General features: G+C 36.6%; 1 protein-coding gene and 1 long non-coding RNA gene across 4 annotated transcripts in view; both read right to left on the reverse strand.

Moving 5' to 3' along the window:
- Positions 1-1,450: 1,450 nt before the first annotated feature.
- LOC141432701 (uncharacterized) overlaps positions 1,451-16,292 on the reverse strand; it is a 109,101-nt gene continuing 94,259 nt past the window's right edge. Inside the window, exons 2-3 of one of the 3 annotated variants that reach the window (XM_074094425.1) lie at positions 8,457-8,495; positions 1,451-6,161 (exon numbers count right to left, since the gene is read on the reverse strand). In XM_074094425.1, coding sequence (XP_073950526.1) covers positions 2,647-6,153 — 3,507 coding nt within the window. In that variant the 5' untranslated portion in view covers positions 6,154-6,161; positions 8,457-8,495 and the 3' untranslated portion in view covers positions 1,451-2,646. Of the gene's footprint in view, positions 6,162-8,452; positions 8,682-16,292 lie in introns of those variants that run through there. The other 2 variants (XM_074094424.1, XM_074094423.1) reach the window with 2 other exon arrangements.
- LOC141432352 (uncharacterized) lies at positions 12,746-13,432 on the reverse strand. Its single transcript, XR_012451823.1, has 2 exons — positions 13,260-13,432; positions 12,746-12,990 (listed from the first exon to the last, which is right to left on the reverse strand). It is a non-coding gene; the product is annotated as an uncharacterized lncRNA (long non-coding RNA).

The following is a 16,292-nucleotide window of genomic DNA, read 5'->3' on the forward strand; positions in this document are numbered from 1 at the left end:
TTGATTTTGCTACGAGTTCGGAAAAGGTTCTCCCTGAATTATTGGAGTATCAATTATTCTCGTAATTTTTGTTGGTGGTTTTATAATTTCTTGTGTTAATTATATAGTGTATTCTTTTGTGTGAATTTCTTTGCTTTGTGTATTTTATCGCCAAAATACGAGTGATTTGATATTCATTGCTGGAGACTACATAGTGATTCGAAGCGTTTATTTAATAGTTAAAACGGGGTTTAGCGGGATTTTGAGTTTTATGTTTTTGATTGTGAAGTTTTGGATTAAGTATTAATCTTGGGGTAGCAGAGAATCCAACCGAATTTCGGCTCAGTAAAAGCCGATTCTTAGAGAATGAGAGCCAAGGTCACCTAGAGGTGGTAACGGGTTAACGGACAGGCTGGCATTCCCTGGGAACGTCTTCAATGTAGAGTACGTGTATTGGAGTAAGGGCGGGGTCTTGTATTATACCGGAAGAGACAGGCCTTATTTTTCTCCCAGGGTTTTGGAGGGTTTGAGATGCCATACCGGTGTCCTAAATTCACCAAGATGTTGTCCGCTTTATCTATTTATTTATTTATTCGCACTCTTATTCTTCGTTACTGGTATTTGTCGACCCAACCCCCTTGATGGATACCAGTAGGCACACGGGTGTTAGGATTTAGGCAGCAAAGTCACCCACTCGACGTAGGTTTAGCTTAGAATAGGCTCTCTAACTGGGATGATGAGGGCTACCGTTTTCGCGTTGACCAGTTGGCGCCACTGTAGACAAAGGTCCTGCCTGAAGTATACCTAGTGCTTAGTTTGTTATTACGGGTGTTTAAACAAAATTTGCATTTAAATCATATTTAATGCCTTAAAACCGTACCATAAAAATATCGAGCATGTCACAGTATTGCGTAGTCACGTTTTTTTCTGAAAAAAAGGGAGTACAAAGGTTTCCAAAAGACAAAACTGTCTCAAAACACACATTCATTGCCCCGTAAGCCCGTAACGCATATTTCCCATAATTAATTTCAGGGATAGCAAAATATTCACAAAATAATTCTAATTATAAATAAACCCGCGTATCTCACCCAAAAACAGTGAGATTTGACATTTCGGAGACCTCTCGCTACACTAGCGCCTCTCGCGGCGAATTCATACGCGATAGCCCTCATTAAACTGCTTGTTCTTACCTTTTAGATAATGAAACGATCATTCGACGCTTGGAAAAATAATAAAAATCAGTAGGTACCATGGACAAAATAGAGTACTATATTTTGTTTATGGTAGGTACAAATTTATTTTACTTTAATAGATTATAAGAAATTGCATAAAATCAGAACGGACTACTCCACATCGCACACCGAGACATATATTTCTTTGAAACTTAAATTGAAATACTTTCTTCAATGGTTATATAACACGCTGATGGGAAAACAAGGAACATTTTGTTGGTTGGCGTCAATAAAAAATATTATTGTAACAAAGCTTTATTTTTTAACTGCTTAATGTATATGATAAAATATTTAATGTCGGCGGCCGATCGTAAAATCCACCAGATCCCGAAATTCCTAGGCATATCATGATATGGCGCTATTTTATGTGGCGAAGTGCCAGAACCGAATTAAGTCGTTAACCTTAGCTATTGTTTGATCAAAATGTACTTCAAAATTTGTCCTGGCTCCATACTAATTTTGCTTGAAATTTTTTAAGTCCCAAATCCGATATGGCGACGTTTCATGATCTGCCTAAACTGCCAAATAATGAAATGGCGCCATTTTATGATATGCCTAGGAATTTAGTGATCTGGCGAATATTACAATCTGCCGCCGACATATAAAAGGCAAAAGGCTCAAGTTACTCTAAAGGCTATCGTCTAATACGTTTCCCCTAATGAGGTATAAAGCATTTATTTTGTGCAACAATAACTTTAACAAGTATGGGTACACTACTTAAATACGAAAAACTAAATTCCGAACGTCGGAATCACGAATTTCAAAATACCGATTTTTATAATTCCGAATGTTTTATAACTCCTAATATGTCTAGTACGATTCTTCATAAATCCGATAATTAAAAATATCTAAGGTTGAAAATTACGATTTCCAAAATTCCGAATTTTAATACACCGAACACTAAGAAGTCAGACTCAATAACAATCCGAAATGTTAAAAATACGAAATTAATGAACCCCGACTCATTAACGTAAGCTATGTAGGTAAGATTGGCCTAAAACAGTAGTAATAGTTATTCATATTCAGCTATGTGACACAAAGTCTAACCTAACCTAACCTATGCAGGTCAATTTACCTAAACTAATTGATATTAATCCGAGATTCGAAATTCAAGATTCCGATTATTAAAACCACGAAGTTTTTTTTGACGAATGTCATATTTCCGAATGAACAATGTCATTCCGGAAAATTGTTAATCGGAATACCTACTGTATTCGGGTCAATAACATTTCGTGTTTTTCATTAATAATTTTTAAGTAATCGGAATTATATGTCTGAGGAATTATGAAAATCGGAGTTTTGAATATCGGAATCAGCAAATTCGGAAATAAAATATTTCGGAGTATACACACATAAAATCGCAAAGCGTAATAATACTAGCAAAACAACAATTGTTTCTAATCCGTTATCGGGTAAATATAATAGTAGTAACAAATTAGGAAAGCATAGGATTATCACCAAATTTGTTGTAGTAATGTATCTCTACTTCTGGTACAGGATGAGCTACTAACATCTTATGAATTTGTATAATATCTTCTTTCGGATCATCATCATTATAGTAACTATCCATAAGCTTGATCACCAACAAATACATTGCAACAAATGCCTCGTCTCCGAGCCAATTTTTTAAATAATTTACTTTTACTTTTCTACCAACATAAAATACGTCGAGCAATTGCTCCAGGGCCCTGCTAAATATTCTGCACACAGACAGACCATATAAACTAGTATCCTCTTTCAAATATTGAGCCACAACTTCTCCGAAATCAGATGTGATGGCTATGTACTGCTTTTCTGCATTTGAGTCCCAGTCTTGGGTAGTTTCAGAATCCGAGGTATTCTTGCATAATTTATCTATAAACGCAATAGTAAGTTTCAACTGTTTAAACAAGAGGTAATTTTGTGTGACTGGTAAAGAAGCTTCAAGTTTTGCTAAAATATTACTGTACAGCGCGACTGGCTTTACTTTATTTCTTTTAAATGCGAAGTCTATGGTAGAACGATACATGTGATCGAGAACTCTTTCAAAGTTTTGCCTTACATAACAAGAACGTTCATTTACTTTATCCCATGACGCAATTGACTTTTCCATTAAAGGCACTAATACTTTCTCAAATCTTTGATGTTGACTATGTTCATCGTCGGCACTAAGTAAATAAGAAACAAGTAATTGCATGTCATTCCTGTGTGAGTATCCATAACTCTTCTTTAAAATAATATGATCTACAAATTCTAAGATTATATCCGCGACAAAGTCCGAATCAAGTTCTTCGATAATGTTATTCATTTCTTCTTTCATTTTTCCAATAATATTTTTACAATCTGCTTTCGGCGGCAGGGATTTCAGGAACCTGTAGCTCTTCATACAATACGTTGATTTTATACTGTGATGTACTCTAGCCAATTTACCGAATGTGTTAAATATTGTTTTGTTTTCTTCCGCTGTCAAACTATCCATAAATATTTGCATTAATTCCCAAAGTTCCGCAATGAGAGCTTCATCTTGTTCTCTACATAATAATTCATGAGTGCTTTGAAAAAGAGCGGCGCGAACTGACGAGTTTTTGTTAGACTTCCAAACGTCTAAAAATATTTGTTTCATTTCAGTTGGTGACAGCTTAGTAAATGCAAGATGAATGCCGTGCTTTTGTAAAGATGTTATGTTATTAAGAAGATTAAGAACGTACTCGCGGCTGCGACTTGATTGTATGTTGTATAAGATAGCGTTCAAAGAAGGCTGAGTAAATTGTACGTAGTCACCTTTAGCGTACGCCAGGACAGCTTCTGGTTTGATTTGAGGACGAGCGATATGCATACTTTGAGCTATGTTCTTACAAATGTTCAACTCGAGTTCATCAGTATCAGCCCAGTTAATCTTGGTTTCGTGGGGTTCGTATTTCTTTAAGAATTCAATCAATTGCTGTTGAGTTAGCAGAGAACACATACCACGGACGGCCGCTTTGTGTCCGCTGGTCTTGACGAGTCGTTCGCGGTACGATGACAGCCACTCATTAGCCATGGTCTGCGGCCAGTAGACGCGCAGTTTGCGCAGAACTTGTTTCATTGAAATAGCATCGTTGAAGCGTAGCGCTTCTACTTCATCTTTGTTGCGCACCAAAAGCTCTGGATCGTGTTTCAACGCATTCATGCAAACAATTTGGGAGGGAGATAGAATGAGTGATTCATCAAAAATATTTTTCCTCCATGATTTTTTAGTATCATACAAAGGTGTCAAGGACGTGGTCCATCCCTTTTCTTTCTTGATCTTAGCACAGTACTTTATTTTGTCGATTAAAACCGGAAAATCAACAAGGTCTTTTTTCCAATCTTTTAATAAATATAGTCCTTGTTGAAATAGCTCTACATATTCTGCAAGTTCTACATGATTAGAAATATCGCGACTGTTTAATTTGTTCAAGAAAAGATTATACAGGTATGCAAATACTTTATCTTTTTGTTTTTCGTTTAATTTGTTTTTAAATGAATTTAATGAATCAAAATTAAATTTTTGTTCCACAATTTCGGGTACTGCTTGATCACGTACTACTTTATGTACAATAATAGATTTAAGGCACGTCTGGACGTTGTTTTCAGACTCTATATATACTTCCATACTGCGGAATATTTCATCCAAAATAGCCCACATTTTGTCATCGTAAAGATGAGAATCAGATTTATGAAGCAAATCATTTATAAACTGTATTTTGAATCTAAATGGCTCATTGATGTGTCTCTCACGGTAATACTGCAACAAGGACTGAATGTTTGCTAAATTTCGTCGTGCCGTAGTGACTAGAATCAACAACATAGCGTTTCTTTCATCTGGATTTGATTCTGTTCGAATCATTTTCTTTAAATCTGGGAATGCGACGTCGAATGGAGCATATTTATACCAGCGATAAACACTGGAATTGCTGGCACCACGACCACCAAAACCGCCACCACAATAATCGTAACTCATTGAACATTTTAGTGCTATACCGCAATCATTTTCTGGTATTTCAGTCTTTCTTTCAATAAATTGCTTCGTAAATTCAAATTTACTTTCTTTAGGCATGTACTTAATAAAATTAAGTACTCTGTCGTGATCAAAATAAGATTTTGTTTCTTTATTCTCCAACTGTTTTAAAATAAAACTTTTGATATCTTCTTTCTTTAAATATTTAGCAAACGTGTCTAAATCAATATTGTACATGAATTTTTCAAAGTTATCGATAAACCTGTTAGGGCACTTTTTCATAACGATTTCAGTTTTCTTTTTCCCGAACTCAGGCAAACAATACCGTTGGGTTGTATTTAACGCGTCTAGATATTTTTCAGGGTCGCTGCGCAGTAAAATCATTGCGGCTTTTAACTCATTTGTCTTGTAGCCGTTATGCGATTTTACGAAGATTTCGAGGACTGTACTTGATCTTTCGCACAAGCGTTTTAGAGTATCCGGAGAAATCTCAGTAGCATGTTTTTCCACAGCGTCTTCAATAACACTCAAGGGACACTTTGGCAGCCATTTAAGAGCTGTCTTAAGCTTCTCATGTCTAAAGTATTGGAAAAACTTTTCAATCCTTGATTCGTTTTTCAAAGTTAGTCTTATATGAAGTAGGAATTTGCTGCTCGCTTTCGGCATCATCTGTGGGAACAGCTCAGAGTGAAGGTACTGAGGTTCGATTATGTGAGCGAATTGGTCATCATTTATCAGCCAATTGGACCGTTTGATTGCTCTTGACACGTAGAGCATGTCGTCACTTTTAAGAACATCTAGTATATACTCCACATCTTTGTTATTGCTAGCAATATCTATATTAAATAGATTTTCGACGTCAGTTTTTTCATAGTCGATTTTAGCCGGCTGAGCTTTGTTGGAGGAAGTGGCATTTTTTAACAAGTTGTTGTAGTTTTGGTGCCGCTTGCCCAACGTAGCGCCCTCCAGCACCAGTGGCGCCATGATGTTTTCTGTAAATGAAAATTCAGCGTTTTAGAAGTAATGTAAGTTAAGTACCGTGGCAGGGCATCATAAAAAAATAAGCTTGAAAATATAGTCATCTGCAGCACCAATATCTGACACGACAAATCGTGCGCAAATATCTGTCAGACTCTATTTCTAGGCCCGGAAGGACGTGTCAGATATTCTTGCACGGTCTGCTGTGCATGGCAGATATAAATGCAGATGACTGTACTTCACTCGGTGATGAAAGAAAGAAAAAAAAAGAAATAAAGAAAGATTTATTTTGGTTCCATAAGCACCACCACCTTACAGTAATAAGACTATAGAACTAAAACTAAGATGATGCAATTTCTTTTCATGAAAGTGGCTACCTATTGCTTAAAACAGTAAAAAATATATATATTCGGAATAGATTGACCTAATTCTTAATTGGCGTTGACTAATGCTACCATTCATAATCATTGGTTAATGTTTAAAGTTTACCGAGTCTAAGTGAACATCATCTTATGATTGGTTATTTGGAGTCTTTTTACCCGACTGCGAAGAAGGAGGGTTATTTGTTTGACGCGTATGTATGTATGTATGTAAGCATGTATGTATGTCTATTCCTATGTCCTCTCGTAACTACTCAACGGCTTAAATGGCGTTGCTAATGCTACCATTCATAATCATTGGTTAATGTTTTAAGTTTACCTAGTCAAATTCAACATCATCTTCCATAAAAAAAAAACACACAAACTTGCCCAACAATCTGCTGAAATATTTCAGTTTTCTCGCATTTATCAAGGACTCCAAAGAGGATTAACAACTATTCATAGTCATCGACGCAGTCTGGTGAAAATAGATTCGAGATTGCGCCATATTAATCAAATGATCTCATGAAGCTACCGCTTACTACGGTGACTCCGTAGAGTATACATTACAGTAGGTATACTCTAAGGGTGACTCACATACATCGATAATTGTACTTAGTCTAAACATGCATAGATATTTTGTCTATAGCGAATGCATGGTCTATTGCAATGTTTTTCAAACTTTTTCAGGACGCGACCCCCCCCCCCCTTGGTCTTAAAAGTATTTGGCGACCCCCTGCCATTATATTTTATTCATTTTAATATACAAAGAAAAAAAACAACTAACTTACAGCTATTTGTACTATCCTATACGTTAATAATACAAACATTGAATAATCGTACACAATATAGTTTACACAATAAGGGTTTTTTATTTGAAAGCAAGTTTTCTAGCAATAGTTCTTAGACATGTCTCATCTAAATCGGTTTAGCCGTTTTTGAGATATTGAACTGATATTGTAGTCAACGTTGAAAAGGAAGCACATAAATTGCAAAATTATAGCTTCGATTTTCAAAGAAATTAAAGAAATAGACCTGTCGCCACAACCGTGTCCCTGTTTCCCAAATTTTTTTTTTAATAAATCTTCATAACAATGAGAATTTTTCATGTCATAAAATTCAACAACAAGTCGTTTCGAACTTGCCGCAATGGACGCAATCTTTTTTCGATTACTTACCAACTTATAATTAATTAATAAATAAATAATCATGAAATGAACATATTTTATGTTTTGTTCCTACACCTAAAACTACACACATACAATAAAAATCTACACACGTCTGTTTTACTTTTTATAGTTGCCAACCCTAGCGCTCCGCGCAGCCGTAGGTAGGTATAAATTTCAAGAATACGGCCGAGCCGGTCTACTGCCTGTTACTTGTATTATGTTAATATTTATTTTGCGCTGCCGCCGTTCCGTAGTAGGTTTATTGGCTGGCGAGTGGCGACTGAGCAAACGGCGAGCCGGCGGGCCGGGCCGGCGCGGCTATCGCGATCAGTTGACTTGTTTTGACTGACTACACTTATTCATGCATTAACCTGTTAATGTCTACATTATTTGTGAAAAATATGTCACAAAATCAAGCTAAAGTTACCCAATCTTACCGTATTTTACGTAAAATATCGTATTGTAACGAATTTTACGGAAGTAATTTTACCGCTTTACATCCCTCCCTAGTATATTCTCTTATGCGAAACAATATTTCATATTAACTAACAACACGTTTATTAAGAAAAAACAGAAAAGTTTTTAATTAATTGGTAACTCTGTGGGTACGGCCGACAGACAAAAACTACTTGAACAAGTTGATGAACAGGAAAATGTTCTTTGATAATTAGAATTGCACAACAAATGTTTATTAGTCACATGTAATATTTGATAGTGAAACAGTGATATACGTATACATTGTAAACCGTAAAGAAGAATAAGTATTAGGTTACTTACGTACTTTGATAGTCGCAGGTAAACTCGACGGCGTAAAATTCAGGAAAACAAAACACGTTCAGTGCGCTCGCCTGACGTCCTGTCCACGGCAGTCCACGTCCTGTCAGCGAACTAAACTAACAAACTACTAACGAAACGACGAGCCTAAGTAAAGTACGTCGAGCTCGACCTCATTTGCTAAACTCAACTACTCTACCGACCGATGCCGAGCCGATGATGTCATACATAATCGAATCGTACCATAGATAGACTACTTACTTTACTCGTAGTGCTGTGAACCAAACGTATTAGGTACGATCTTTACATACGATTTATATACGATCTTTTATAGTCGGGTAAAAAAATGCTCCTTTATAGGTAAAATTTAAATATGTGATAAGCATTAAATTATAAATTATTGTTATTAATGTTCCAATAGTAAAATTATGGTGATTATTTATTAAGTGCTTTGGGTAATTCTGTAAACGGGTTATTCCATTTATTTAAAATTTCTCCTTAACGTGTTGATGTTTAACCACTGGCAGCACTTAAATGGACGCCCCATTTACCGCTCCTCGCGTCTCTCCAGATGATGCGAGGCGCTGACATCGGTTGGACGTACAATATATATTTTTTTGGGTCGAGTGCATTTTCGTGCCAAAAAATTAAATACGAAATAACCCAACACCGCTAACTCTAAAACCTGATAAGTTACAAGATTGAACTATTAATGTTATGACAATAATCGTTTTTTGCGAATGACTGTGTCAGTCTAAAAGGCCTAGCTATAGTTTAATTTTTGTTCCCAAATTACCCTTTAGGGTTATTCCAGTGAAGTGATTCCTGAAATAACCCAGCTTACTTTAGTATGGTAATTGTCTGAGGTATTCAAACTTTCAACTTTTCAAGATTTCATTTTTTTATTTGTGGTGCAAGGGGCCAACCTTCATCTATGGACCCCAAGCCAACCTTACCTGCCCGTGGTGCACCCTGCCGTCTAACAGACTGGGCTCTGGCAGCTGGCTGATTGCGGCATAGCGCAGCCAAAATCGGCACAGTTAAGTCTCCGGGCCCTGATGGGCTGCAGCATCGGCGGTGCAATAAACTGTGCCCTACGATCGCCAACTCGCATGCCCAGTGTGGGATTATGGGCAAACCCCTACCAGAATGAAGCGCACGGCAAAGAGATGGTCCCCAGTTCCCGGTCGCCCCGCTATTTCTTGCCATAGTAGTGTTCATGGTAACGGGGGGGGTAGAGGATGCTAAGAATCCCGGGCGATCCAAGGCTACCTAAGTAAACTGACCCTGGCTACGTAGAACGGACGGACTTTTAGGACTCTTCTAGCGCAGTTGGAAGTGGAGCTGGAGAACATAAGGTGGCATATTCAGGAGTTAAGTGAAATACATAGAGAGGGAGAGGGCACTATCATCTTAGACTCGGGCCACCTTCTGTACTTCCGCGAGGATGATCAAACATCAGAGGGTGGCGTAGGGTTCCTTGTTAATAGATCCCTCTCTAACAACATTAAAGAGATCTCCAGTGTGTCGAACAGGGTAGCGTACCTGATACTTCGGCTATCAAAACGATGTAGCATGAAGTTTATTTAGTTGCTTGCATACTTTCTTCTTTGAAATGATTATGGTTCACGCGAGCGAAGCATGCTCACTTGCAAGCTTGCTTAAATGTTTGCTTGCATGCATACTTGCTTGCAAGCTAGCTTAAATGATTGCTTAAATGCTTGCTAGCATGCTTGCTTGATTGCTTGCTTCATTGAAATGTTTATGGTACACGCGAGCGTAGCCGCGGGTAAAAGCTAGTTCAAAATATAAAAGTGACATGGCATTTCTAATTGTTTTATTACTTACTAGTATATACTCGCGGCTTCGCTCCTCTCCCCCTATTCTGCTATTCGGGGCGGAGACAAACTCTACAATCCACACATCAAAGATCATAATAATCTGTCCAGCTTTGTTCTATAATGTATGTAGATTTTATATTCCTTTGCGGCAAATTTTGAGAACCACATTGCGTTTGTGGGGTTATTTCGGAATACAGAGATTGAAAAATCTGTAACTATGGATATTACTAACGAAATAAAAAATAAAAATGAATGGGGTAATTTCAGCCTAAAAAGAATATGAACCTTGAGCCAAATTATAATAAAGTCCACCTTTCAATAACACGCAGAATAACCCCGCTATATTCGAAATAGCCCCTGTGCAAAAAAAATAAGTATCTAGTTTTGAATACCAATATTTCCATAAAACGATCATATTTTAGAAACTTTTTTATACAGTATATAAGATCGATTAGTGGAAACGACAGAAATATCCTAAGACTTTAAATATAATGTACCAACTCGGAGTAATTAACGAAATTACAAACGTCATGTCAACTCATCAAAAATCCACGTGGAATTACCCCAAAGCACTTACATCTATGGATTAATGTAGATATCTTATTTTTTTAACATACAAGATAAGAAACTTCTTAAAGGCTGTTCTGCGTAATAGTACATTGTGTCTTAAGGGCGGTAAATAAGGAATTACGAACGAGAGTCTATTAGAAAACCGAAGTCGAAGACTGAGGGCTTTAATGAGTCGATGTTCGTAATTCTAGTACCGCCCGTGCGACATACAATATTTTTCATCACATTTGCGAGAGAAACTAGAAGAACTAGGACAGACCAAGACGATTGTGTAACATGACTTCAAACTTTCAGCTGTATAGGCTTAGTTCCTTTTGCCTATCTCTTGAGATATAAATAAAAAAAAATTGGACCAACTGCATAGACCTATACACCTATGGACTGGAAATACCTACAAAATACGCGTGCATACCTAAACATGTCGCATAAAATGGAGCTCAAGGCTTGATATCAATTTCGAAACCAAAATATTCGATATCGATATTCAAATTATTAGCGGTTAATACTTTGAGCAGGAATGGTATCAATATTTTGTGTTTCTTTTTGGAAAAAATCAGTTTAAAATTCACTTTGTTCATAATTACTTTGACTGCATATAGGTGCTTACAAGGAGATTGGTAATATAACATTCGTTTGGGGTAGGGGTAGAGGTATCTCGAAATCAGTAGTTACTGAAATACTGATGACAAGGAAAAAATTAAATATGTGCAACTATTTATTGAAAAAAAAAATAGGTTTAATAATTATTTTGCAATGTCTATTAACAGGAGGAAAAAATAACAGCAAATAAATCATTATTTAATATGGTCACAATAATCACCAGAAATTTTTTTATTGCAAGTGAAAATCACCTGCCAAAAACGTATATATGGTGTTAAAAAAATCTTTTACGATAATTTAAATCACATTAAGGCTACTGATAACTAATACGATACAAGTGGAAAAACATGTTGCCGAACTTGCAAAAGAAAGCTAGGCTTTTTCAGAGACTTGCACGAATTAAGTAGCGCGTGACTGTGAGGTCCATATTGACTGTCATAAAATTCTTATTCCTATTTTTTATTTTACTGCCGATTTGTGTTCATAATAATCACTCTTCATTCTTTATTTGTTCATAATTTTTTATTACTAACATTGGAACTCATAACAGACAGTGTTCATATTATTTTTACTCATAATGTCATTACTAAGAACACGTCTCAACTCATAATGTTGTTTTTCAGAAAATTGTCCTTCATAACAGACGAATATCAAAATTTTCTTTTTAATAATGGATTAATAAGAAAATTTAAACTCATAATATTGTTTTTCATAACGGTAACTACTTAATTAAAATAAGATTTACTTATATCTTTATATTATATTAGTTGAAAAATATATTCGGTCCTAGCACTTCGCCGGCCACTGCTGCGGCACGCTCGCTTCACTCGCTAGGCTTGCGCGCTGTAGGGTCACGGTTCTACCTAACACTCCTCCTCGCTTCGCTCGTCGTCGTACCTAACGGAGTCCTTCCTTAAATTCATCATTTCGCACCATCGAAAATTTTCCAAGTCCCTGCGCGTCAAAAATGCGGGTAAATAACACTTATGATTATGAAATATATGAAAACAAATATTAGTATTAACAAAGTTATGAATATTGGCGTTATGAATTAGAATTATTAGGAGTTTCAATCGTTAGTACTTACAACAAAATATATGAGAACCAATATTAGTATGAACAAGTTTCGATTGTTAGTATTAAAAAAAATATGAAGTGATCGTTATGATGTAAAATGGTATGAGAAACATTTTCGGACTTCCGATAATAGGACTTAAAAAGTCATGTGAAAAAATGCGCACCCGTGACTGTGACTACCTTGTGCTGACTAAATTAAGCAACAACAACGTTTTAAATGCCCTTTATTTGTAAAAAAACTAAATAATACAAGAATTTTTAAATTAACATAAATCATCAACTATCTCATGTTACAAATATCAAATATAGCGAATCTGATAACGTCTAAAGTTTTGTTGCGCTGCGACTCTTCATAATGCAACCAACATATGTCCAGTTTCTTATGCTGTGGATTTATTATCTGCGCCCATAGGGTCGAACTACTTCCGCCGTAATACATCATTTTTAGGGAATCTGTAAAATTAGAACAGCCATTAGTCATAAACCTTGGACGAAATATACAGTTATTTCAGTTCTACTTATGTCGATATTCAGCACAGCACAACACTAAAGAAGATTGCCAATCTTACCAAATTCAATGGAACCAAAAATACAACGTTAAATGGTGAAAAATCTGCATAATAATATCTTGGATGGAAATGGTAAAAGCTTCAGAAAATTAATTATCATTATGTAAATATTACCATGAAATGGCACTATTTGATGGAATAACGGCAACTAACCTATGAAGAATCAAAAACGCTTGATTTCTCGTTTTCCGAGAAGAACACTGTTCTATGGAACACAAAGGCATATTGCGTTTGCATCACTTGATGTCCACAACACGAAACTAAGTTTAAAAGTATTTATAACACTGACAATCACCAAAAACTCCGTAGTATTAGTTTAATTGACAGCTCACGTACCTCAAAGCCTCTGTCGCATAAGATGGCGGATGGCACGATGAAACGCATGGACGTACTACCTAAATCGCGCCGAGCACTTGCAGGCCTTGCAGCTCATCGTGGATTAGCCTCTATGAAGGCGCTATGGAAAAATACTTTCTCTCCTTGTGATATGGTTTATTTTCGTAAATACGAATTTTCGGAGTACTCGGTCCCGTTTAGGTAGTACGTCCATGATGAAATGTCACTTGCTCGTAATGACAACCATTTGCGAGTATAGAATAAATAAATGTCAAGCCGTCTTTGTTTTTATATGCCAACACACCTTAGAAAGAAAGAGTAATACGTGTTTTTTTATTTCTATATCGAATAGGGCCTCTCCATACCTCTCCATGTGTTTAGTTGTTTACTTCCTCTGAGACCAGCTGATTGACAGTTTTTTTTTTTTTTTTTTTTTTTTTTTTTTTTCTGGCTCGCGCGGCTTGCGCATCCGCCACAGACGCGTAAAGGTAAGGAAACGAAATCAGTAGAAAATACGGGAATTGGAATACGGAAAACGGAATTCAACAGGAGAAGATTACATGGGATTAAAACGGAAGAAATAAAGATAAGTATTTTACATAGGTACACATGATAAATTAAATTTGTGAGATGAGGAATACATATTTAAATTTTAATATCATTATTATTTATAAATATGTTTAATTAGTTATATATAGTTATGTCATTAGAGGCTAAAAGGACAGAGATGGATGTAGGTAATGGGACCTTGTAGGATGTAAGCTGTTCATAAAGGAAGGAGTTGTCATGGAGAGGACATGAGAGAAATATATGATTAGTGTCTGCAATGCCCAAGCCACACTCACAAACATCAGACTCGATCAGTTTAAATTTAGCAAGGCTGGCGGGAGTACAAACATGACCCAGTCTCATACGGATAAGGCAGCAGGTAACTCTCTTACCAAATTTAATTTGCCAAACCAAGGTTTACACGGAATGCTAGGTTGAATAGAATAATAATATTTGCCCTTGATCTGGCAACTTTCAATCCACTTCTCTCTCCAGCTCTCTCTAAGAGATGAACCAGCGAGAGCGGCCAGATCATGACTGTAATTCTTATATGGAAAAAAGATCACCATCTTTAACAGCTTCATTGGCTAGCCGATCAGCAATTACATTACCAGAAATATCACAGTGACTTGGAACCCAACCAAAAGACACTGAGTACCCCAAATCAGAACAATTGGCAAGGAGAGTTCTTAATTTGATAATGACAGGGAAAATTACTTTGCAGTTAAATGGGAATTTACTAAGAGCTTGAAGAGCGCTTTTTGAATCAGTTATAATCAAAGTTTTTCTGAGTTTGGCAAGTAAGATATATTCCACGGCTTTAAGTAATCCAAAGCATTCTCCCGTAAATACTGACGTTTCAGGAGGGAGTTTAATTTTCTGACTAATTTTTGTATTGAGCATGGTACACCCCAACCCCCACATGGCCAAAAGACGCATGTTGGAAGAATCAGAGTATATATGATGCCAGCTATGCTACCGATCGTCTTTTATAGAATTGAAATTAACGTTAGGGTCCATATCATTTTGGTTACTCCTAAATTGAGATGAACATCAGGAGATAAAGTAGGCAGAGAAATTATTACAGAAAAGGGTATTTCTGGATAGTGATAGTTGGAGATTGTAGGGACCTGTACCTTTGGAAGCTTTTCACAAGGCACGGAGTTATTTTATGCGACCAATAACTAGATGATGTCAAAGAGTTATTTAATAGTGGCAGGCTTGATCGTAGGGGGTGATTGGAATTTTGAAAGCAGCGAAATAAGAACTTATCTGACAAAATATTGACGTCTTAAATGTAAAGGTGGTTCCACACATTCGACTTGTAGGCAATTTATAGGGCTTGATTTCATTGCACCACAGATCAGGCGTAGAGCTTTGGACTGGACAGCATCTAAACGTTTAAAGCCATTAACTTGACCCGGGATTAATAAGAATGTGCCATAATCCATGCTACTTCTAATCAAAGCGTTGTATAGGAGTCTAAGCGAAAATGGATGAGCACCCCACCAGACACCTGAAAGACATCGTATCATGTTTAAAGTCGTTCGCACTTAGTTACAGTATAGTCGCAATGGGGAACACCAGTAAGTTTAAAATCCAACACAACACCAAGGAAACGTGTAAAGCTTTTCGTTGGAATGGGGTGGCCATCAAAATTGACAGAAACCACAGGCGGTACCCTTGTCCTGGCGAAAGGAACCACGACGCTCTTAGAGTGGGAAATCTCAAAGGCCATTGTCATCCAGCCAGTTTTTCAGGTGATTAAGGATTCAGTTAAGCAAACTGAAGCTATCTCAGAATTTCGGTGTGAGCAATATACAAGCAAGTCATCGGCATATTGCAGAACTTTAACCTCTGTACCTAAAGTATCTTCTAGGTCATGGCTGTATATGTTGTAGAGTAGCGGGCTTAAAACCGAGCCTTGAGGTAACCCTCTCCACAAAAGCCTAGATTTCTTAGTGCCATCAACGGTAAGATTGATACACCTTCCTGACGCATAATTTATAATAAAAATTGGAAAGCAAAAGTGGTACTTTAAGATTTTGAAGTTTTTGTGAAGGCGAGAAATAATGACATTATCGTACGCTGCTGAAATGTCCATAAATGCTGCAATCAAAGTATTGCCATCGGAAAATGCTTGTCTAATGTCCGTGATAAGAACAGCTATATTATCAATGGTACCTCTGCCCGCCTAAAACCAAATTGATTTTGGCTAAGTATATTGTTAGTTTCAATAAACCACTCTAGGCGATTTTTGACAGATGTTCCGTAAGTTTCATTAGGACAGTGGACAGAGCT

The sequence above is a fragment of the Choristoneura fumiferana genome, chromosome 11 (genome assembly GCF_025370935.1).
Source record: "Choristoneura fumiferana chromosome 11, NRCan_CFum_1, whole genome shotgun sequence".
NCBI lineage: Eukaryota > Metazoa > Arthropoda > Insecta > Lepidoptera > Tortricidae > Choristoneura > Choristoneura fumiferana.